The 23,414-nt window shown below is 51.6% G+C and overlaps 9 protein-coding genes across 9 annotated transcripts; 6 read left to right on the top strand and 3 right to left on the bottom strand.

The window, feature by feature from the left end:
* Window positions 1-486: 486 nt before the first annotated feature.
* On the bottom strand, window positions 487-1,434 carry UCRPA7_5556 (putative fad binding domain containing protein; the record flags this gene model as incomplete). The annotated part of the gene is made up of 1 exon (XM_007918102.1): window positions 487-1,434. The coding sequence occupies one exon, from the start codon at window positions 1,432-1,434 to the stop codon at window positions 487-489; it is 948 nt and encodes a 315-aa protein (XP_007916293.1).
* Window positions 1,435-2,402: 968 nt separating this feature from the next.
* On the top strand, window positions 2,403-2,756 carry UCRPA7_5555 (putative endoribonuclease l-psp protein; the record flags this gene model as incomplete). Its single annotated transcript, XM_007918101.1, has 1 exon — window positions 2,403-2,756. The coding sequence occupies one exon, from the start codon at window positions 2,403-2,405 to the stop codon at window positions 2,754-2,756; it is 354 nt and encodes a 117-aa protein (XP_007916292.1).
* A 1,128-nt stretch (window positions 2,757-3,884) lies between these two features.
* Window positions 3,885-4,907, top strand: UCRPA7_5554 (putative family protein; the record flags this gene model as incomplete). The annotated part of the gene is made up of 2 exons (XM_007918100.1): window positions 3,885-4,027; window positions 4,079-4,907. The coding sequence occupies 2 exons, from the start codon at window positions 3,885-3,887 to the stop codon at window positions 4,905-4,907; spliced, it is 972 nt and encodes a 323-aa protein (XP_007916291.1).
* Window positions 4,908-6,154: 1,247 nt separating this feature from the next.
* UCRPA7_5553 (putative oxidoreductase protein) lies at window positions 6,155-7,308 on the top strand (the record flags this gene model as incomplete). Its single annotated transcript, XM_007918099.1, has 2 exons — window positions 6,155-6,216; window positions 6,273-7,308. The coding sequence occupies 2 exons, from the start codon at window positions 6,155-6,157 to the stop codon at window positions 7,306-7,308; spliced, it is 1,098 nt and encodes a 365-aa protein (XP_007916290.1).
* Window positions 7,309-7,543: 235 nt separating this feature from the next.
* Window positions 7,544-8,577, bottom strand: UCRPA7_5552 (putative ribosomal rna assembly protein krr1 protein; the record flags this gene model as incomplete). The annotated part of the gene is made up of 2 exons (XM_007918098.1): window positions 7,544-8,395; window positions 8,455-8,577. The coding sequence occupies 2 exons, from the start codon at window positions 8,575-8,577 to the stop codon at window positions 7,544-7,546; spliced, it is 975 nt and encodes a 324-aa protein (XP_007916289.1).
* Window positions 8,578-9,218: 641 nt separating this feature from the next.
* On the top strand, window positions 9,219-10,832 carry UCRPA7_5551 (putative protein phosphatase 2c protein; the record flags this gene model as incomplete). Its single annotated transcript, XM_007918097.1, has 3 exons — window positions 9,219-9,234; window positions 9,464-9,791; window positions 9,839-10,832. 3 exons carry the CDS (start codon window positions 9,219-9,221, stop codon window positions 10,830-10,832), a joined length of 1,338 nt encoding a protein of 445 aa, XP_007916288.1.
* A 3,402-nt stretch (window positions 10,833-14,234) lies between these two features.
* On the top strand, window positions 14,235-15,225 carry UCRPA7_5550 (putative gata transcription factor protein; the record flags this gene model as incomplete). The annotated part of the gene is made up of 2 exons (XM_007918096.1): window positions 14,235-14,468; window positions 14,542-15,225. 2 exons carry the CDS (start codon window positions 14,235-14,237, stop codon window positions 15,223-15,225), a joined length of 918 nt encoding a protein of 305 aa, XP_007916287.1.
* An 894-nt stretch (window positions 15,226-16,119) lies between these two features.
* Window positions 16,120-17,049, bottom strand: UCRPA7_5549 (hypothetical protein; the record flags this gene model as incomplete). The annotated part of the gene is made up of 2 exons (XM_007918095.1): window positions 16,120-16,552; window positions 16,610-17,049. 2 exons carry the CDS (start codon window positions 17,047-17,049, stop codon window positions 16,120-16,122), a joined length of 873 nt encoding a protein of 290 aa, XP_007916286.1.
* Window positions 17,050-19,980: 2,931 nt separating this feature from the next.
* Window positions 19,981-22,473, top strand: UCRPA7_5548 (putative cullin family protein; the record flags this gene model as incomplete). Its single annotated transcript, XM_007918094.1, has 3 exons — window positions 19,981-20,124; window positions 20,191-22,227; window positions 22,285-22,473. The coding sequence occupies 3 exons, from the start codon at window positions 19,981-19,983 to the stop codon at window positions 22,471-22,473; spliced, it is 2,370 nt and encodes a 789-aa protein (XP_007916285.1).
* Window positions 22,474-23,414: the final 941 nt, after the last annotated feature.

Genomic DNA, 23,414 nt, shown 5'->3' with positions numbered 1-23,414 from the left:
CGTAGGTACTCAGCGGATCTTGGCTCTTGTCCGCATAATTGAGATATATCCAATCAAGATTCCCTCCGCCTTCGATCTCAGTGGCAGCATAGTCCACTACGGCATTAACTAATGCTATGACCTTGGGGTATGCAAAAGCCTCCTGCTCAGAGGTCCGTACCATAACAACGAGGGAAAAGATGATACCATTATGCGGCTGTCGCTCCACGCCGAGAACATTCCGCCCTCCTGCCTCGACTGATCTTTGTCCGAAGATCGTGGGGAGCGGCTGAAAGACACATTGTGTGATGAAGTCGCGATCTGGAATATAGTCCGCTAGTTCTTGAACAAGCTGCGTGTGTAGTTCAACCGCTTTGGCAACGATGCAGGCATCACTCTTGAAACAGCAAGTAGCACAGGTGTCACTTATTTACAAACGATGTCAGCTTTCTATCTCTAATCTCATGATAAACAGATGGTAGGTCATCCAAGGTGGTGCTATACTCACTAGTATCCGGCAGATATATGATACTCAGAGGCCATTTCAGAGATGCTTGTCATCTTGGCTTTATTGTCAATCTCCGGCAGGGACAACCACTTATCGTATGCGGGTGGCTTCTCAATGCCTACAATATTGGCGTAGAAGGGGGTGATGACTATATCCTTGAGTCTAGGCGAGTGAGTGAAGAAACAGATCAAATTGCTGTCGTTGTCATTGGTAACATTGTCTGTGAAGGCTACAAAGGCATCGACGGCCTGCGGAGTCACTTGCTTTGGGAGGATTGCCACACCGCCCCATATCTTGTCGGACTTAATGGCATTCATTTTGAAAGATGTCACAATGCCGAAGTTATTGGATCCACCCTTGAGTGCGACGAAGAGATCGCCATTGCGCTCTTTGTCGGCATATGTAATACTTCCATCAGCGAGCACAATCTCGTACTCGATGACATTGTCGCACGCAAATCCCATTCGCGCGCTGAAGAAAGTAAGCCCTCCGCCAAGTAGCAGCCCAGCTACGCCGACGTTACCATCACGGCCGCCTGCGACAGCTCGTCCATGCTTGTGTAGCTCATCATACACATGACGCCAGCGCGCACCTGGCCCAATGCTGACAGTCTCGGAGGCACTGTCAAAGATGGTCGAGTCCAGCAAGCTCATGTCGATGGTTACACCATCTTGTATGTTATTTGAGCCAGCCCACTGGGTGTGTCCACCGCTGCGAACAGCAAATTTCTGGCCAGCGGCAACCAGCGCTTTGACAGCCACGGCCACTTCCTGCGAGGACCGTGGTCGAACGATGCACGCGGGCTTGAGTTTGGCGCTGTTGGACCAGTACGACTCCTCGCGAGCGATGTAGTCAGCCTCCGTCGGCAGGAGAACCTGAGCTTGTAGGCCGGCATTAATTAAACACTCTGCTTGAGGGTAAGCCGGTTTGGGCGTATTCGCGGCCATTCTACACGATGTTGAATCAAGTGTAATCCCAAGACTGTCTCATATATGGGTTATCTTTTGAACTCGATATTATAATAGATGAAAGACAGTTGATGATCGAAGTGCTTCTTGAATATATTTTCCTGTTCGGTATGTACACTGACCAAAGTAACCAAAGGTGGTAGAGCAACATGTCAACGCAACTTCGTAGGCTTGTGGAAGCTAGATATAGCTTCAGCAGAAGTCGCAATAACCTTGACACAGCTGAAAACCCCCCTTGCTAAATAGTATACGACAAGCCATTTACGGTGTCAATTCAAGCCATGCTGCGCAAGCGATACAGTCCGGTGAAGGATTATGGTCCGTCTAATCCTCTCGGGGCCCCCGGATGCCGCGAACGACGGCGCGCATTACGACGGCTTCAGCTTGGAAATGCTCAGGGGTGTTGAACCATTAAGAGTGAGTCTGACATACTTGGCAGATTGCTCGGCATAGGCTGAAAATAATGCTCTGCATCTCGCAAGTATATCTCAGCGCTATTCAGCAAGCGACCGCAAATGTAAGTAATCCTGGGCGATTGGCTAGAGAACACTTCAATTAGCGGCAATAGGTGGAACCCGGTGGGTCGGTGCCCTTTGATCTTTACCACCGTAGCTGTGATAGGGCCGAGGCAGTAGTGCGATTAAACCAGCATATCACTGAAGAGTCATAGTTTTGGTCTACCAGAACCAAAGATATCAGACAATGACACTACCAGCTATAATTGCAGGCTTGTAATTGTCTGTCGTCGCTACTGCAGGTAACAGGGAAAATCTCTATAAATTGGCCAACATCGGGACTATGGCCGCGCGAGAGCTTATCAGTTCAGGCTCTGCCTTCGAAAGTCAGATCGGCTACTCTCGTGCTGTCATTTCTGGCGGAGAATGGGTTTTTGTTTCTGGGTGCACAGGGTGTGTATTTTCCTATCACCCACACATGAGTTCATTACAATGCTTAACAAAGCGTATTGCCACAGCTACGACTACAAGACGGGCATCATTTCCCCCGATGTGGCCGAACAGGCTGAGCAGTGCATGAAGAACATTGCCGCAGCTCTCATAGAGGCCGGAGCCGAGATCAAGGATATTGTCAGAGTGCGCTATATCGTCCCGGATCGCCACGATTTCCCTAAAACGTGGCCGGTGTTGCAGAAATGGTTGGGGGATGTCCGGCCAGCAGCGACGATGATTCAGGCGGGATTGATGGAGGAGGCCATGAAGATAGAGATTGAGGTGACAGCCCGGAAGTCAGCGACGCCGACTTCAGATGCTCCTGCTCCTGCTTCTGCTCCTGGCTTTCTTTAAGTGGTCGACGGGACCAAGCCTCAGCTTCTCGATCATGTCAAGGTACCTCATCAATGGTAGTATCAGTCATCATTGATGTAGCAAGCATACTATCTAGATTTATAAGAATACAAAATGGACGGCCTAAGAAAGTACAGCATGACCACCGGGAACACTGTTGATAGGCGGGAATAGCAAATTCGATCTTAGCGTTCCGAGCTGCCGGGAGGATCGATGAAGGATTCAAAGTCCGGATCTGACCGTGCTTACGGTGTCACTGCATCCGCTGCCGGTGCATCTCGGTTGCCGGCCGAGTGTGGAGCCTCCGGAATGGGCAACCGAAGAAGAGCTTGGACCCGCTGCAAACCCCCAGGTCCCCGACAGGTCGGCGACTCAATGCCACCAGAACCCAGGGACCTGGGAATGGTTTAATATGCGGTACAGGAACGCCCCTGCAGTAAATGGCTGAGACTCTTATGTGGCCGAACGGGAGAGGCTGAAAAGACGATCGCAATCTCCAATCTTTCATGCTGTGAGCCCCAGATTGAGGTGTTTGTAGTCTCGGGAGACACGGCAAACATATCGGCCACTTATCCAAGAATTCTGGGTTAGTAATCGATACAAAATGGTCGCCGTACTGTCTTCCCACATCCAATTCTAGAGAGCATAGAACAGGACTAGCTGGCCAATTTGCTCCACGAAGGAAAGGCTGGCCCCAAAACGCCACAACCCAGATCACGCAAGATGCCAGGCAGATCATTAGCCAGGTAGTGGAAATCATGGGCAGACCCAGCTGGGCAACTGGGCCCTCAATGGGTCCCTCCCTTCCTCCCCACGACTCGCTCACGTTCTTGCACACTACTATGTACATTACTCGCCGTCTGGCCGCCGCGTAGTCTCCAGAGTCGACATTAAAGTTCGGCGAAGTCTGTGGCGCGGGAATTTGGCATCGGCGCCTATTGTTATAAGAGTCGCAGAGACACCTGTGCCGCGATGTGGTCGCGTTGTCGTCATTCGCATTGAACGCTATCTACCATCGAGGGTTCCCGCCGTGGACGTTGCATTAATCTTTCTGATCTGAGGTTGGAACCGCTTTCAGATTTCGAGATCATTCATACATCTTGAACATTCTGTGTACCAATTGTCGAAATGGATGCCCTGGTTACAGGTGCTGCCTTTGGCGCAGCATTGACGGCTTCCGGCGTCTACCAACCCTCAGTCATTGTCTCACAGTTGACTTTCGAGAACTGGCATATGATACAAGCCTTCCTTACTGCCACAGCTGCCAGCGCGTAAGTTGCATTTCGCCTTTGCTGCAGCCTTAGTTGTTGACAACCCATCAGAGTCCTTGTCACCGCGCTCCAGAACACTGGCTACCTCCAAGCTAAACCCCGAGGCTACTCGTCAGTAGGCCTCTTTTCGGCCTACGATGGCAACATCATCGGTGGACTCACTCTCGGTGCCGGCATGGCGCTGGCCGGATCGTGTCCTGGGACCGTCTTCCCGCAGATCGCCCTCGGCATTCGCTCTGGCTACTATGCGGTAGGAGGCGCACTTGCCGGAGGCATCGCCTGGGTCACTTTCCTTCGGCCCATGATCGCTAAGCGGCCGAAGCCTCAGAGCCAGCTGAAGACGGGTGTTTATGAAGCACTGGGCATCAGTCACGCCGCTACTCTTGCGATATTCGAGACTGCCTTCGCCTCCGTCGTTGCTGGCACCGTGCTTTATACCTCTACCGGCCCAGAGGCGAGAATCTCCCCTGTGGTCGGTGGTCTGCTCATCGGTGCCGCCCAACTGTTGTCATTGTTGCTACGGAAGACCCTCATCGGCGTGTCGACGTGTTTCGAGGTGGTCGGTGATTGGGTGACATGGGGTTTTAGCAGCAAGGGTGCACGCCCTGGAGTTAGTTCTCTGGTGTTCTCTGCTGGCATGGTTGCCGGCTCATGGGCATTAGGGCATTGGTATCCCGAGCTTATTAGCCCTGTCTCTCTCATCGTGCCCCCGGCCCAGGCTTTTGCTGGCGGTGTCCTGATGGCGGTTGGTGCGAGAGCCGCGGGCGGCTGCACGTCTGGACATGGCATCAGCGGCATCTCTCTCCTGTCTGTGTCAAGTCTCATCACTATCGGCGCGGCGTTTGGCTTCGGTGCCGTTATATCCAAGTTTCTGTATTGAATAAGTCTAAGAATCGTTTTACCCTGTGAATAGTCAATCTCTTAAACGCCATTTTGGGGCTTATGCCCTATTGCAGCGAAGGTTTTCATTTAGGATACTTGCAAGCTAGCTGAATCACTTCGATATGTCAGAGCATCATCTAATAGCACTTGGCTACTCTAATCGAAAACCATGTCTACTTAGCACTTTGGTAGTCATCATCAAAGTGGTCTTCCCAGCTTTGGCTTTCGATCTTTCACTTGAAGGAGCATAGGTACCGGGTACATTAAATATAATATATCGTTTGTTGCTGAAATTATTCCTGCTTGTGCTACTAGATTCTTATCTGACTATCCTGACTATATGCTGCCTGTTTGAATTCTACAGGCTTTCCTTACAACACACATCGACAATTTGCTGTGCAAAACAGAGATCTGAAGCAGCACCTACAACTGCAGGAATTTGAAAGAAGCGAGTAATGGGCGCACGGGACATCTACAGCTCCGCACATTTCCACCTTCGCCGAACTATGGAACTCGATATCTTGAATTAGCATGTTGCCACTTCCCGCTAGGTGATTTGAAGGTTGTAAGGAAAGAGAAGATATACCCGTATCTGGACTTTTTGACTCCACACCTTGTGAACCGAGGTCCGTGAGGTCCATCTGCTTATAAATCTTTCAATGTATCATTTGCACGCGGAACCACACAAGATACTAAAGTAGAGGTACTACTCGACCATGGTGCAGAAAGGGTGGTCAAAGGAGTGAGTGCGGTGGACGGGGTTCCGAAGGATCCACCCGGACAGGACCCGGCATGATTATTGAGCCCGGGGCTCCTGCCGACGTGCGAATAGCACATGGGGGCCATCTCACGCCGGAATCTGTGGGGTAGGTGACCGTTCATCCGGGGAGGATGTGGGATTGACATCAACCGAGGCTGTTGGCGCCGTGGGTAGTTAGTGGGCGGGGATGAGCGGGGAATCCAAACGTTGGAACTGCCTTTACATCCCATCCGTAAACAAGACCTACCAAGGCACTTACATGCATAGACCTGCATATAAAACCATCAAGTATTGTTGCATATAGGTACGTGAAGGAAGAAGCCCGTTCCACCCGCTCTACCCGTTTGGCGGTTCTACTTTGTACCGCTTCGAGCAGCTTATTAAGCGCTGTTTCATTATACGGTCAACCAGAAAGGCATACATATATCTAATAGTCGGATTCTTCTTATCTTGACTCTTCACTAGGTCGTTGACCAAAAATCAAGATGCCAAAAGCTCTAGCACTAAAGAAGATTGAGGGGGGCAAGCCCGGTCAGGTGTATTATCCGTTCGTAGTGCCCTCCCATTACCCTATCATCGATGGCTTCCGCTGACCTACAACAGCCTGGTGCTCAAGGAGATCCCCAAGCCAGCCTCGCCTGGGCCCAATGAACTTCTTATCCGTCTCAATGCAGCTGCATTGAACCATCGAGACCTGTTCATCAGGCAGCATTTGTATCCAGGCATTTCTTGGGACACTCCCATGCTGGCCGATGGCTACGGCACGGTCGTGGAGGCAGGACCAAACTGCAAAACCAACTTGGTGAATAAGCCAGTGGTCCTGACTCCGTGCCGAGGATGGGAATCCAGTCCCGAAGGCCCAGAGGACATGTTGAAGTACGCTGTCCTCGGCTCTACTGTCTCTTACGATCTTGGCATGGCCCAGGAGTACATCGTCGTGTCAGAAGACGAGGTCGAGCCTGCCCCTGAGCATTTGACGCCTGCCGAGGGAGCTGCATTGCCGCTGGTAGGACTGACGGGATGGCGAGCGCTTGTCACGAAGAGCGCCAATGCCGAGCCCGGGAGGAACATTTTAATCACAGGCATCGGCGGTGGAGTCGCTCTGCAAGTACTGCAATTCGCCGTCGCCAAAGAGTGCAATGTGTTTGTGACGTCCGGGGACGAGGCCAAGCTTGAGAAGGCAAAGAAGATGGGCGCTAAAGGCGGTGTGATATACAAGGCTCCGGACTGGGAGAAGCAGCTGCAGAAGATGCTCCCGGAGGATCGGCCGTACCTCGATGCCGTCGTTGACGGCGCTGGGGGTGATATCATGAAGAGAGTTATCAGAATCATCAAACCTGGGGGCATCATCTCATCATACGGCATGACTCTAGCGCCGAAGATGGATTGGATTGCACAGGCTTTCATGAAGAACGTCGAGCTCAGGGGCAGCACCATGGGTTCTAGAAAGGAGTTCAAGGAGATGATGGATTTCGTTAGAGAGAAGAAGATACGCCCGGTCGTTAGCCGGGTTGTCAAGGGTTTGGATAATCTGGAGGCGTTAGATGGCTTGTTTACGGAGATGCATGAGGGAAAGCAGTTCGGCAAGTTAGTGATTGAAATCAACCCGGATAGGCCTGACTCACCTTCCAAACTGTAATAACGAGTATATCAGTATAATAGAAACGATATTTACAATACAAAAAAGTCTTTTACGGGCACCTATTACGAAGTCACTAGTCTGAGCTTCCAAGGACACATTACACCATTTGGGTATCATTTATTTATACAAGCTAAAGCTCATGTGAAGACCTGAACTAGCGAGGCAATGACCTTATGCAATCCTAAAACGCCGAGAGCTGTATCCGCCCGATGCCATACGTCTAATGCGTACCTCAAGCATCGTCCGTCTTTGACTTCTTCCTTTTCTTGGGCTTGGTGCCTGGCTCTTCCGGCGGCACGAAGTCTTGCTCTCGTTCTCGTTTCTTCTCTTCTTTCCTCTGCTTTGCCTTTTCGGCCCGCTCCGCCTGTGCAGCTCTCTCCTTGGCTTGCTTGCCCAAGAAATACTCTCCGCTCTCGATCTGCAAATCGACCTTGCTCTTCTCGGGCGCGGGAGGGAAAGCAGTATACGTCTTCTTTGATTTGTCCGTGACACTGAAGGGCACACGTCTCTTGCTCAGGTTTCGCTTCTTGAAATTGGGCAAGAACCTGTCCCAACTCTCGTTTGCCAGCTCTGGGTCTTTGGCCAACTCTCGCTTGATCATAAGCTCCTTAATCAAGTAGATGGGATGCACGTTGGCCATACAATCCTCCACCACTCTCCTGACCTCCTTCAAGCCCTTGAATGGTCCCATGACAGAAACTGTGTTGCCGTGAACCAGGATGTAGGTACTCGTGAGTAGCTCGAGGGCTTTCAGCGTTGTGCCGTTGGGCCCTAGAATCCTCTGCCGTCTTTTGATGAAACGCTCCTTATTACGCACAAGGCTTCGAATCTTGATGACATCGCAAGCCACGCCATCGTCCAAAATCTTGACAGCTTGCGGTGCTGGTACGCTTCGGGCCAGAAGCTTGATGAGATCGCGAGCATTCAGAATGGCAGCCGGATCGAAAGTTTTTCTCGTGGTTTTTACGGTCATGGAACCCTCAACGAGATCGAGGGTGCAGGCAATTCCATGCTTCTCAAGGGCCCGCGTGACAAGCGGCCACGCCTCTCTCAGATATACTTCGCGATACTTGGGAAAGAGGGTCTACGAAAGTCAAGGTCAGCGGAGGGCTTCGCATTGCGACAAGAGGGGAGGAAGCGTACCATGAAAGAAGACTCCTCTGCAAAGGTGCCGCCCGCATTGTCATTGGGGGTAAAAGTGTCGACTTTCCATTTATCTATGTCGTCCGTATCCCACGGCTTGTCTTTCTTGTGAGTCGAAGGCATCTTCAAATCGTAGTTGCCTTGCCAATTCCTTGCAATTGCAATGAGGGCAGATGGACAAGTGGTTTTGCAGGCAGAAAAATGTACAGTAGTAGCTGTTTAGCTAGAAATTTTGGCGGTCAGAAAGGCTCCCACCACCAAAGACGGCAAAATAAATCGTGCCCGCCGCACTTACTGTATGTAGGAGTGGAGGTGGAGAGTGGTGGTAGATTAGATAAGGTCCTTTGTACTGCAGATGCACCCGCCTGGCAGCCACCTGGCGACACGTAAAGAGGGTTAGGGTTGAGCATCTAGTGTTGGTACTCGACACTCAGGCATTGATAAGCTGGCTCCCTTTTATAAATGCCTTCAAGGTGAGACTGAGATCTTACCTTGCTCACATCTGACCATTGTTGATGAAATCATCGTGCATACCTTGTAATAAGATTATCACTCATGTACTCTAAAGTTCAACCCAGGATGTGTTGAGTTAGAATGCATGCCTTTGCCTTTTGCATCCTACCATGATTGTGGACGACCTCAATTGGGACACATCATTCTGCGCACATGCGCGAGACGGTCCATGACTACACAGCCCCCTTGGTGCAAGCTCCTGGCCAGTCTTACCGAACTATGTACTAAGGTCACCTGAACACAATCTACTCATGGGTGATTACCATGGTAAGCCATCGAGTATATATAATTGCGTTGATTCCAGAGGTTTTGTTGTGACTACTCAACCTTAATCTACCAACATTGTCAACAGCTATGCTCCGGTTTACTTCAAGAGCTGCCCAGATCGGGAAGCTCCCATCGCCGTACGGGCTGATCACCCGGCGATGGAAAACAACGACAAGTTCCAGCCGCTCATTCTCACGAACACTCCTGTGGGGAACTGGTGGATTATCAGCCGCTGCCACCGGATTTTATTTCTCGAATAACGCCGCCATTGAGACTCCAAGTTCAACGGTAGCCGTCTCTCACATCAAAGAGGTAGTCTCTGAGGAGGACATCTCTATTGTCTCACCAGTCAAAGTTCTCGACCTTCAGGCGGCCAATAAGAAGCTACGAGAAGACGCCCATTCTTTTGCTTTTGAAAGTAAGGATGGAATAAAAGGCCGGGTTGACGTTGTACGGGTCTCAAGTAACGATCCTGTGGAAGATGAGTGGGCTGTTAGTGCTGGAAAGGGTGTTGGCGGTTCCAATACTGTCTTTGCAGGCGTCTACGATGGACATGCGTGGGTTGCTAGTAAGACCCTGATGATTTTCAGCTGATGATCAACAGCGGCGGCGCCACATCTGCAACATTGAAAGCGACATTGATTCCCTATGTGTCGACTGCACTGAACCGTCTTGCTCGGTCGGCTCCAGGCGAAGTGATAGATACAGCCATCAAGGATGCCTTCGTCCATCTCGATGACCGCATCCTCGATATAGCCAAAGTAGCCTGTGAGGCAGGCCATGATCCGGGATCCGCAGAAGTTGTCTCGGCACTCATGCCGGCTGCTCATGGTTCTTGTGCTCTGCTGGCCGTCTATGATCTCCATGCCTCTATTCTGCGCACTGCTGTAACAGGTGACTCACGTGCTGTCCTCGGCTCCTGGTCCGCTACGACTGGCATGTTTTCGGCAGATGTGTTGAGCATTGATCAAACGGGGTTTAACCAGGACGAGGTCAGGCGACTGGACAGGGAGCACCCTGGGGAGATCGGCGAGCTCATCGACACCAAAGAAGGACGCCTTGTAGGGCTCATGGTGACGCGCGCGTTTGGGGATAACCGGCTGAAGTGGCCGAACGATCTTCTCAAGCTGTCGCAGTCGCACTACCACGGCTTTGGCCCACTGGCTAAGAATAAGACACCACCGTACTTAACGGCGCGCCCTGAGATCACTACCCGGCGAGTCCAGACTCAAGATTTTGCCATTCTCGCTTCCGACGGTCTGTGGGACGTCATGTCGAGCGACGACGCCGTAGAGTGCGTCTCACGCTGGTTAGTGGCACGAAACGCTGGCAAATCGGAGCCGGTTCATGATATCAAGGCCGTGGGCAAGGCTGCGGGCAAGCTCGATGATAAGGGCTGGCTTACAAGTTCGATCACGCCCGAGCTGTTCGCCATTGAGGACCTCGACAATGCGGCCGTGTGCCTAGCTAAGAACGCGCTTGGTGGAAAGAGAAGGTCGATGTTCTGCGGGGCGATGACAGTGCCTCCACCGATTAGAAGAAACGTAAGGGATGATATCACAGTACAGGTCATTTTCTTCAAAGACCCGTCAATCTAGGCCTGGCAAGAGGTCTAGTGCTAAAATTAGCGAGCAAGGCCCATTGTTGGCTATATAACGTGGAAGCGATGGTATTCATACAACATCGAGAACTCATGATGAGTCTCGAAAACTGCCCTTCTCATGCCGGAACACTATGCGGTGTTATCAATTTCGTGGAAAAACAAAGACAAAAAAACTTGCCTTTATGTGTAAGGGTAGCCGGAAATACGAGTCTTAGCTTACATACTTAAACCTATCAACCCACCTTTGAACAAAACATTTCCCTTCTCCTCAATATGACCTGGTTCCTGGACGGGCTCAAATTCATTGAATCGGCTGTGACTGAAGCGACCTAGATAGGAAAGGCTATATGGACAGATCTAGTCTAGATTTGAATAGATCTAGGCGTTGAGTTGCGTGCCTGCATACCCGCCGTATAATGGCAGATACGAAACAAGATGATCGCAGATCCCTCGACCACATTTGTACAAGTGGAATTTCTTCAGTTAATCTTTGCTTCTCTGTCACCTAAGTGGATCAGATGAAGTCAGGTATGTTCACTACCCGGATCTCTGTTACGAGCAATGGGCATCACCCCTGTCATCAGATCATAATTTACAGATACCTGCAGTACTTTCTGGATCGAAAGGAGGTCAGGAAGGGGGGAAGGGGGTAAGTGGTTAGTTGCGGTACCTTATCTGATTAGTTAGAGGCAGATTCGCAATCTTATCCATCTCTCCATTGTTAGCGCGTGTCTTGGCAACGACGCGGGTCATCCCCGATGGTGCTACAAGGAATAACTTAAGGTAATGGAAATCAAAATACTGGGGAATGATGCCTCTAGTCTCTGCGCCTTTTGGCTCCGATGTCGTCTTACGGATCCTCGGCCATTGCGTTAACCGCTCATCGGCTTTTTCACGTCTTTGTGTAACGGAGAGAAAAACTCTGCAAGCAGTGTGTAGAAGTTGACAGGTAAAAGTTAAAAGTGTCGCGCGCTGTAACGCCCGCGGTGGCCAGTGTCGGATACATGATACACGCCGCTGTTCAGGAGTAAAAAAAGGCCTGAGAGTGCCAAAGCGCGTGTGCGGCTGGGCAGCTGGACGGGCCTGCATGGATCCGCGGCCGCGCTGATGAGGTTCGGGATTGGATTGGAGGAACGGGCGATCTGGATTCCTCAACTGTGGCATCATCTCTTGTATCGACGGGAGTCAAGTGTGCGTACGGGTACAGTACAGCTCACTTACAGTAGGTAGGTACCTAGGTAGGTACCTAAGAGGTAGGCATGCCTCAGTACCTTCCTTAGGCTTGTTAGCGCGCTGTAGGTGTGTTTTCCCGCTGTAAGGCTGGGTCGTTTTCATCTCGTGCTGGCCAATAGATTGAGAATACATTGAAAATCCTCGAGCCTCAGCTGGGCGAGCCAAATATAACCGTGCTGGAAGGCACATGTACTCCGTACCTGAGGTAAGGTTAGTCAAAGGGGGTATCCGAGTTCTCCATAGGCCCATCTGCCATAATAAGGGGCAGTCATCCATGATTGCTGGCTTCCCGGGGGAGCCCTGTCCTAGTCTAAATAATTTCTGCCTGGGCCGCATTCTTTCTGCCATTCGACCTTTTCACGCCCTGTCCTCATAGTGTCTTCCTTCAGAGTTCATACAAGCATACCTGCACTGGGGGGTTTTTCTTCTCTCTCTAGATCTTTTGCTGGTGTAATGTTGTAGGGTATCTCGGAGAGCAAAGTCATCTATTCCCCCTCTTAACGGACCCTTCCTGCCTTCTTGTCATTCGCTTGTCCTCATTCTCGATCTTGAAGTCACTCGTTCTTCGGTTGGACCGGTGCTTTCTCGTCTTTGTATCTCCCTCGACCGGTGTTACGAAAATCCCTTAACGGCCTTCCTTACCGACCTACGCCGAGTCGACAACAGAAAGCCTCCCTACGCGATTCCATACCAGCTCGAAGTCTTGCACTGTCCCGTTTTCTTCTTTTGCGGGACATCGATCGTTTTTCCCAGTAGAGCAACTTCGGGCTCTACTTCTACACGTCTTCATCCACCGTCACGCTGGCTCCCGTGCAGTCCCCGTTGGCTCTGCCCCTTCCCGTGCCGAAGCCGGCCCTGACACCACCGCCCGATCTTGAACTCCCACCGTTCCGAGCAGTCATGGAGGAGGGAGCAGCAGCAGCCGCGGCAGCAGGGGCAGCAGGGGCACCGCTTCTGCCGCTGCCGACAACCCTCGAGCCAATATCTCGACCGAGCTCCACGTCGACCACGGCATCCATGCCTCAACTGCCAGGGATATCAGCGATAGCAGCCGCTGCCACGGCTTCTGCTACCAGCTCACCACAACTAAGGTGTGTACCAGACTGTTTGTACCTACAAGTTCATCGCCAGAGGAGGGAAGGTCGGGGCTCCCTGTACCCTCGTATCAATGGCGCTGTATTATCGCATTGCTTGTCTTGGTCCAAGTGGAATTTGAGGTACAAGTTGGGGCAGTTCTTGTTGGCCAATTCCGCCTATAGAAGTCCCGTAAAAAGTTTTGCTCGTTCCATTTCACACATGTTGCCTGCTTTGGGGAAATTCGCATAACACAGGCTATGCTATTATCTGGTTTTTTTCTCTCTCTAGAGAGGGGATGCTGGGTTCAGTGAGAATTCATTCGGCGAAAGATGTGAACAGTACTGGTGAGAGCATATAAACTGACACTTGGAGCAGGCCGTCTAACACTCTACCGACAATTTACCCAGCTGCCTCTCCTGCGGGAACAACACCCGGTTCTGGAGGAAACTTGGTGAGTCTTTTCACTTTCAGCTCTACAACAACACAAATAGTATGCATTATTGCTTTGGTCGCTCAACCCTCTGTTACCAATACTCTTGACAAAACACCCAAGATACCCCATGTCAAGAGCGTAGGAGAGTCCTCTGTCTGGAAGTTTGAGACATTCAGTTATTCAATCCCGCTTGTGGTCTCTCCAGAATGAAGAGCCTCCTCCTTGGTCATTTGGCAGATGGTATAAATACACACTCAAGGCAGTGCCTTGTAGTAACGTCAATAGGTTGGAGTAGAGCCAATGGCTATCGGATGGTATCGGCTGGGCCTGTCCGATAGCTGAGATCTGGTTATCTTAGCAGGTGGCCGGTTACACTTCGGCAATAAGGGGTCGGCACTCTTTTGGGCCTTAGCCTCCACTCCTACTCGCTCTTTCCCTCTATTCCCCTCCCCTGCCTTCCTTTTCCTTATCGCCCCACACGCCGATTCCCTTGACCTTGCGCAGATAAGAATTTTCAAGTCACCACGCCGTTCTTTATCTGACCTCGCAATCGCAATCCCCTTGACTTGACTCGACCCATCGTCGCCTGCAACAACACACAACTCTCCACTTCACCGCTGCCCACTCCTCTTCACTTCTCACAACATTGTAATCATGGCGACCATGGCTAATCATGACCGTGAAACCACGCAGCCCACCTGCCAAAACTGCAGCACCTCCACCACGCCGTTATGGCGGCGCGACGAGATGGGCTCGGTCCTCTGCAATGCTTGCGGTCTGTTCCTCAAGCTGCACGGCCGCCCACGCCCGATCTCCCTCAAGACGGATGTAATCAAGAGTCGCAATCGTGTGAAGACCATGCGACCTGAATTGGGTATGAAAAAGAAGGTTCGTTGCCGCCCCACTTGCAGTCGGACCCAGCTGCCTCTTATCGCACTGATACTGATGCTATCGCCAACAGAACCCGACGGTCGCAACTGATGCCAATGGAGCAGAACTTCAGGCCCAGCAGGCTGCCGCGGCAGCCCTTGGTGCTCGGAGGGCCTCCCAAAAATCAGCCAATGGTCATGCCGATGGCTCGCACTCTCCTGTCTCTCGAACTGCAACACCGAACATGTATGGCAACCATCTGCCGTTGTACCATGGTGTGGAGGATCCCCAACTACACGGTCAGAGCCTTCCAGGCTTTGCTGTGTCTGCTGCATCTCCGGGCCGTGCTGCATCGCCCATGAACGGCGAGCGCCTGGACATCCCTCAGACACACGAGGCGCTCCTCGCTGCTAACTCTAGCTTGAAGACGCGTGTCAGTGAATTGGAGGTCATCAACGATTTCATTCGTGGCCGCCTCGAGCAGTATGAGAGTTATGGCGCCGGCCCACGCGAAGGACAGGAGGCTGGCCCGACCGAGGCTCAGCTACGCACCCAATTAGACAACCTTACCAAATCTGAGGGCCAGTTGCGTACTCAGCTTGAGGAAAGCCACCGAAGAGAGAACAACCTAAAGCGCCGCCTCGACGAGATGGAGGTCGAGTTAAAAGAGGCAAAGGAAGCTCTAGAGGTCCATGAAAACGGCCGTGCGAAGAAGCTGCGGGTGTCTGATATGGTCGAAGAGTCCGAGACTTCGACGCCTCAGTCCACCTCATAAGCTATCTATCTTCGGGATCTTCTTGTCTTTCGATGATACCACTCCACGACCTTTTCTTTATCACTACGCGCGCACGTTCTCTTAATGTTGCCTCTTGACGTTTTGCGACCCTCAGACACGACGCCTTGCACTTTTGTAACATTACGACGCATCATTGCCCTACCATATTGCACGAAAACACTCGAAAAAGAAACTGGCTGCGTCTGTTTGGCACCTGTTATGATTCTCTTAATATACCTGGACGAGTCGTTCACGTTGATAGGCGTGATCACTGATGGACTCAACGAAGACTTGCCGTTGAGGTCTGTCTGTCTCATGCCGAGGACCTCGAGGAATAATTGGAGTCGTATCGGCTAGATTATCTGGGGGTTTACCCCTCTCTATCGTGGCCATGCTTCGTTCTTTAGCAGACGGCGATGGTTGGTTGGAATATCATGGATTTTGACGGATTCGCAGCTTGGGCAGTTAGGAGCCAAGGCAAACAGGAATCAGCGTCATGGAGTTGTCGGAGTATATATGGACCTCCTGCGGGGTATATATTGGCCATTGGCCATGGAAACACAAAAGTCGAATTGATTGCTGGTTATAGACGATCATTTGCTGTTCAGATGTGTGTGAAACTATGCCCTCGATATGCCCACATTTGTAACAGACGGCCCTTCTCACCGTGTCAGATCTTGGCCTAGGTCTATAAGATTGGAGCTGAATAGACAACCATGCTACAACTTGTGTAGGCAAGGCTGCTATATATCATTTCTGAGTTGAGCGACTCTCAACTGCAGGCGCAAATCTGCCTGTCTATATATATGTGCCGATACACCCAGTTTTCCAAGTCCGCCTCCGAGCCAATAATCATACATCGTTTCAATATCATGATGAAGACCTCATGGATTACTATTGTTGCTTCTCTTTATCCTTCTCTTTCTCTTGCTCCTTGGGGTCTTCCTCCTCCTGGTTCTTCATCGCCGTCTCGACCTGCCATATAGCTCTCTCCAGCTCAACCTCGAGCTGCGGAAGGTCCAGGAGCTGAGCAGCCTTCTTTCCGTTCGCCTGGTTGAGCAACATCACCTCTCCTGGTGGATCTGTGTGCTTGGCCTTGTTAGGGCTGACATTCTTCGGCAGCCCTTCCTCCTCTGGGCCGGTCGTTGGCTGCGGGGTGGACAGGAGGGGAGGTTGCACTCCCGCATAGACTTCGTCAAGGATGGGTGATGGGCTCAGGGTGAGGAGCTTGTTCTGGATCAGGAATTGAATGTGCTTGCCGCCGGCCAGAGCTCGCCAGTGAGACCAGGCGCGGTAGACGAGGTAGAAGAATGGTAGATTGGGGATGCTAAGCGTATGTTGTTAGGAACGAACAATTGCGGACGACGTGGATCGGGAGCCTTACATTGGTACCAGCGCGAAGGGTATCGTAATAGGCATGCCGATGAGACAGTACACGAGTTTCCTCTTGTGAAGAGCTTCTCGTTCTGTGCTCAGTGTCTCTAATACACTGGAAACCCTGTCTGTGGGGACCAATAGCTTGGGATATATCACCTCGACAGTATCAGTACCACGGAGCTCGTCATCTTTGCGCTTCGTGGACAGCGGCGGGACCGACTTGAGGCCCCATTCTTGGTAGGGTATGCGGCGCAAGGCGTAGTTGCCGTAGTTCACTACCGACTTCTGCCAGCCCTTCTCCTTCTTCTCCCAGTCGGCCCAGAGCTTGGAGGCGCGGTTCTGCGCCTTGTCGAGTATGTTCTGCTGGGCTACCGCTGCCGCCGTGTTGAGACGCTGGCCGTACAGCAGAGTCCGCCGGGTGGTGATGGGGAGGAGATAGAGTCGCATAGTGACGGCGTTGTTGTACGGTGGCTATGGATGGTAGCAGGGCGATGTTTCTGTGTTGTCCTCTACGAACCGTGGTAGAGGTTATCTCGAGTAGCGCATCATGAGGAGGAACAGTCAGGATTGAGAAGGTACACGAAGGAAGACTTTGGGAAAACTTCCGAGGTAAGAGAGAAGAAGTGGGAATTGAAGCTGTTTCAAACAATCTTCAATTTAGACCAAGGTTGGAGCAAGTAAGGGACATGCATCCCCTGCTCCGTCCTGCCTCTAAGTTTGCAAGCTTGCGAGCCAGACAGTGACGCACGAGTCGTCACTTACGGCCAATGGACGATTTGCCTGTGGTCATTCCAGCTGGTGTTAGCTGGATACCACCATAGTCTGGCCTGTATGCCCCTGTGAATGACGAAAGGTAGCCTGTTTCCGCATGCAATACCCCCGGTCTTAATCCTTGAGTGGCCCGGGCTCTAGCAAGGCTCAAGTGCCGGCCTAACAAGCCCCAAAGAAACGGTTCCCAGGCCACCACAGCCTAATAAGGTCCTCACGGTTTTGCAGCCACTGGAGTGATCAATGATGCCAATGCTGTAGCCGCGCTACACCTCTTGGCTCAGAGGCGCAACCCGGCACGTCAGGTCAGGCAAAACCTACCGTCGCCTCACTCAGCACGACGGTCAACGCCTGACTTGGGCCGCACTTCATTTTCTTCAACCGCTAGCTTTTCTTCGTTCGCGGCGCGTTGTTCGTTGTCGTGTGCCTCTTGCCGATGGACGAGGCTTGTTGATGACGATTGCGGCAGTTGTCTCCTCACCATACCCTCCTAGAGCCAGTCTCCGTCTTACCATCCGACCTTTTGCTTACCGCCTCAGCTCCTACTCGATTACTTTCCTACAGTACTTCACTACACCACCTTTCCATAAACACAAAGCCCATCATGAGCGGTGCGCCTGGGTCGTCCGGCTCGAATGCGCCGGCGCAACGCTCATCCGGTGGTACCGGAAGCAGCGCACTCGACAGCCAAGCCGCTCGGAATCGAGTACCCAGGTCTTTGCCTCGTATGATTGCCCCCATGTACTCTTTTAGGAGTGAAGATGCTGATGTGTGCATATACTACAGCTTGGATTGATTCCTATGAAGTGCGCTATGGAACCCCGACTGACGACCAGATGGGCCTGCTCGACCGCCCGGCGAAGGCTGTCAAACCTCAACATAACAATGCCCCCGCCCCACCTCAGCGAAGGGTATCGAAGGACGGATACGAAGACTGGAGCGGCGAGGGGCTAGATGATGCGTCCAAGCCGAAGGCAAGGATATCACTTAGCCGGCGAAGGAGAAATGGCCGTGGCAGAAAGTGGGATCACCTCCGGTCTGCTGAGCCTGTCATCGTCCCAGGCTACATATCTGCAGAGACCGACTCGCCATGGCGGACATTTGTACAGTCCTCTCGCTATGGTCATATGCCGAACGAGTCCGCCGAGATCGTCGACCCGGAAGTCCTGGATAAGCTCCAGCCGGGATTCAACCAGCCTTTCGACTTACCATCACATCATGCCTTGGAGCACAGGCCTACCCAACCCACACGGACACGCGCGTTCTACAAGAGGCTTTGGCATGTAGTGCTCCGCCATCCTTTTGTGCCGCTGACATTCCGATTGATTGTGCTCATCACATCCATCCTCTCTCTCGCCATCTCTGCACGCATTTTCGACATTGACAACGACAAGGACGACACTGGTAATTCTGTATCGCAGGCCATAGTCGCAATAGTGGTGGACTGTGTTGCGGTGCCGTATGTCTTCTATATGACATGGGACGAGTACACGGGCCGACCGTTGGGCCTGAGGTCGGCCACGCAGAAAATCTCCCTCACCTTGATGGACCTCTTTTTCATTATATTTAAAGCGGCGAGTACTACCCTAGCGTTTGAGGCATTAGTATACCATAATCAGGGCGTGCCTCCCACATCGAAACTGATGAAGGCATTGGCAACGTTCTTGCTGATCGGGCTGATATCATGGTCGATGAACCTGACTGTGAGCATTTTCCGGCTGGTGCAGCGACTGGGAGGCGGAGAGGATGAGAACCTACATAAGTAGGTAGCATAGATACCCAAAAAGTAGTCCAAAATGCAACCAGCGCTGTTTCAGCGTTCTTTTATTCCCACTACCTACGTTTCGCTGAGCATGTGTTTTTGTGTCAAAATTGTTGTTGACTCCAGACCCAGTACCGGTTGAGATTGACAAAGAATACTTTTTCCAGTCTCCCACATTCAATTTTTCTTTGATCTGCATACTTGAAAAGACTTCTGGAGTCAGACAGATCATGATATCGCTCTTTCTGAAAACTTCTTACAGCATAATGTGGCTTCCCAGTGATATCATCAAGGTGCAAACTTACTGGTGCTACTAAGCGACGCAAGCGCGGGCATACGCGAGGCGCGCCACGGTGGGATGTGGCAGTGGCACGACACAGACGCTAGGCACGACCTGGCCCCGGCGAAACCTCCACTGCGCTGTCAGCACTCGAGCGAGGAGGCCACTTGAATCTGCCTAACGTTCATCTCCACTATCAACGACTCGAGGTTGTTTGTGGCCACTGCACTGCGTTCCTTTCCCTTCATCATTCCCGTCCCTTCTTCTTTGTGAAGATATCCTTTTGTTGGTTCTGCTGGGTTCCATTTCCTGCTTTCCCACGGCAAGGCCGGCCTCGTCAGACACTGCAAAAGCCCACCTTCCCAGCTGCTTCCCCCACCAAGCGACTGACGACTTTCATCCCAAGGCCTTCATCTCGAGACTCCTTTGAGGTCACAAGAGCTCGTTGCTGCCTTGGAGGAGAGACTCCTCTTATCCAGCAAGCAGAAGAATATTCCTTTCGAGAGCTCTTGATCTCGACACCACCGACCTGCAGCACTGAGCGGCTCTGATAGTGTTGCCACCCACGATGCCTGCTACCGCCTCCCCAGCACGGGGCTTGGGCATGCCCACCCAGCCTAACCGCGATGATATTGACCATACGTGGAACTACCTGGAGGATGGCATTTCACAGATCATGCTGAACTTGCAATCAGGCATGACTATGGCAACGGTACTTGACCTCCTCCCCCTAAGCATCCATCTGCCCCTTAGCAAAGACTGACAAAGAGGTTAATAGTACATGGGTGTCTACACTGCCGTCCACAACTTCTGCACATCTCAGAAGGCCGTTGGCTTTAACCCACAGCAGAACATCAGCACAGGAGCTCATCGAGGCGGTAAGCATATTCATGGTGTCATGTGTCCAGTACAAAAGCTAACATCAGCAGCGCATCTTCTCGGCGAGGATCTTTATAAGAAGTTGATGAACTACCTGAACACCCACCTCGAGACCCTTGTCAAAGAATCGACAAAGCATACCGACGAAGCTCTACTGGCCTTCTACATAAAGGAGTGGGATCGCTACACCGTTGCTGCGAAGTATATCCATCATCTCTTCCGTTACCTCAACCGCCACTGGGTCAAGCGTGAGATGGATGAGGGCAAGAAGAACATATACGATGTATACACTCTGCACCTGGTCCAATGGCGTGCCATCTTCTTCGAGAAGGTGTGGGAGAAGGTCATGGACGCAGTTCTCAAGCTGGTGGAGAAGCAACGAAATGGCGAAACAATTGAGTATGGCCAGATCAAGCAGGTCGTAGACTCTTTCGTTGCCTTGGGCCTGGACGAGACAGATCCGTCTAAGACGACGCTCGACTGTTACCGGTACCACTTCGAGAAGCCTTTCTTGGAGGCAACAAAGCAGTTCTACCAAGCCGAGAGTAAGCAATTCGTCGCAGAGAACAGCGTTGTTGAGTACATGAAGAAGGCCGAGGCCCGATTGGAGGAGGAAGAGGAGCGAGTCCGGCTGTATCTTCACGCAGATATTGCACTGTCGTTGAAGAAGACGTGTAACCAAGCTCTGATTGCTGACCACTCCAACCTACTGCGAGATGAGTTTCAAGTGCTCTTGGACAATGACCGCGAAGAGGATATGGAGCGCATGTACAGCCTCCTGTCGCGCATTCCCGATGGTCTGGACCCCCTGAGGTCAAAGTTCGAGGCACATGTACGCAAGGCAGGCTTGGCAGCCGTAGCCAAGGTTGCTCAAGACGCCGAGAAGCTGGAGCCCAAAGTCTATGTCGATGCTCTTCTGGAGATTCATACTCAGTACCAGGGCTTGGTTAAGCGAGCATTCAACGACGAGCCCGAGTTCACTCGATCTCTGGACAATGCCTGCCGAGAGTTCGTTAACCGAAATGATGTCTGCAAATCTGGATCCAACAAATCGCCCGAACTCCTCGCCAAATACACCGATATTCTGCTCCGAAAGAGTGGCACTGGTGTGGAAGAGGCAGAGCTAGAGGCCACTCTAACGCAGATCATGACTGTCTTCAAATACATCGAAGACAAGGATGTCTTCCAGAAGTACTACTCCCGCATGCTGGCGCGTCGGTTGGTACATAGTAACTCATCATCTGATGACGCCGAGACCAGCATGATCAGCAAGCTCAAGGAAGCATGCGGTTTTGAGTACACAAACAAGCTTCAGCGGATGTTCCAGGACATGCAGATTTCCAAAGACTTGAACCAAGGCTTCAAGGAGCACGCCAGCCAGCTCGAAAACACCACCATCTTGGACTCCCAGTATTCTATTCTGGGTACCGGCTTCTGGCCGTTGACACCTCCTAACACGACATTCAACCCGCCGGCTGAGATCACAAGTGACTACGAGAGGTTCACCCGCTTCTACAAGAACAAGCACGAAGGCCGAAAGCTGACATGGCTCTGGCAACTGTGCAAAGGCGAGCTTAAAGCAGGTTATTGCAAGAATAGTAAAACCCCTTACACCTTCCAAGTATCTCTGTACCAGATGGCCATCTTACTACTCTTCAACGACAAGGACAAGAACACCTACGAAGATATTGCTTCTGCCACTCAGCTGAACAACGAGACGCTGGATCCTTCACTCGGCATTCTACTCAAGGCGAAGGTCCTCACCATCTCCCCTGAAGGAGAGAAGGTTGGACCAGGCAAGACTTTCAACCTGAACTATGACTTCAAGAGCAAGAAGATTCGAGTGAATCTTAATGTTGGCATGAAGTCCGAGTCCAAACAAGAGGAAGTCGAGACGAACAAGACCATCGAGGAGGACCGCAAGCTACTGCTACAGGTACTTATAACCATTTCTGTCTTTGAATATCACCTCCAGTTGCTAATCGCTTTACAGTCTGCTATTGTCCGAATCATGAAGGCTCGCAAGAAGATGAAGCACAGCCAACTCGTCAGCGAAACCATCCACCAGATACGGCAACGGTTCATGCCCCAGGTGTCAGACATCAAGAAGTGCATTGAAATTCTCCTAGATAAGGAATATCTTGAGCGTCTTGAGGATGATGAACTTGGTTACCTCGCCTAAATCAGCAATTGGTGATGGTCTCTCACGAATTTGTACGAGTACTCCCTTGATTGCATTTCAGCACCAATTCCCAATCCTATTAGCTTTAGCCTTTTCTTCCCCGGGTGTTGGAAGCAGAAGGGCAATGGTCACTATGGCTGGCTAGATCGTTTATGCATGGTTTGCGTGTTCACTTTACATGAGAAGACCATCCCGGCCTTGTCGCTGGGGTGCGTTTTCTGGAAGCAGAACGGGGATTAGGTAGGAAAGGGGCGGAAGAGAACCTGCCTGAGCTTACAGGCAGCGTCGGATGGTACACACAAAAGCTTGGCGGGAAGACGTCAAGTTCATGAAATAGCAGATTGGGCACATAGAGAGGGTGTCTGTTGTCCGCAGGGTCCGGCTCGCAGTCATAGCATTTGGCCGGTTGCCGTTTGCTTGCCTCATTTGTTGCGAGCAAGCATCTTGGTATCGTGCCTAGTGTGCCCTGAAGGATTTAATCATGTAGTAAACCAAGTAGACAATGGACATCCATGCATCCAGCCCCTATGTGATCCTCCTGATCAGAGACTGTGTTGATGCGTGTGATAGGTTGCAAATGTACGGCTCTTATAAATTTGTCAAGTCCCCCCTATTCATAACCGTTGATCATTGCTATTACATATGGATAGACATAATAGGCATTAATGCTAGCCAAACACTCGTCAACGGGTATCACTCAGAGAGGAGTTCAGTGCCTGCTGATTCGATACGAGCCTGAATACTCGCGGCGTCTAAGAGGCCTGGACAGGACCAATCAGCGCTCCCAGCCAGCATGGACCGTTTTTGGCCGGTGTCTCGATCGACGGCCAGATCCGTCCATGGCAGCCTATGGCCGGCCGCCTCTGTTGAAATCCCCTTGGCAGGGGTCTGGGAGGAACTACTAAGGTCAAGCCGCACGGTATATGGAGCCTTTTCGATTC

Source organism: Phaeoacremonium minimum (assembly GCF_000392275.1).
Source record: "Phaeoacremonium minimum UCRPA7 unplaced genomic scaffold PA7_03_scaffold_415, whole genome shotgun sequence".
Classification (NCBI taxonomy): Eukaryota; Fungi; Ascomycota; class Sordariomycetes; order Togniniales; family Togniniaceae; genus Phaeoacremonium; species Phaeoacremonium minimum.
The sequence above is the reverse complement of the archived record's forward strand: the minus strand, read 5'-3'. Positions and strand labels throughout refer to the sequence as shown.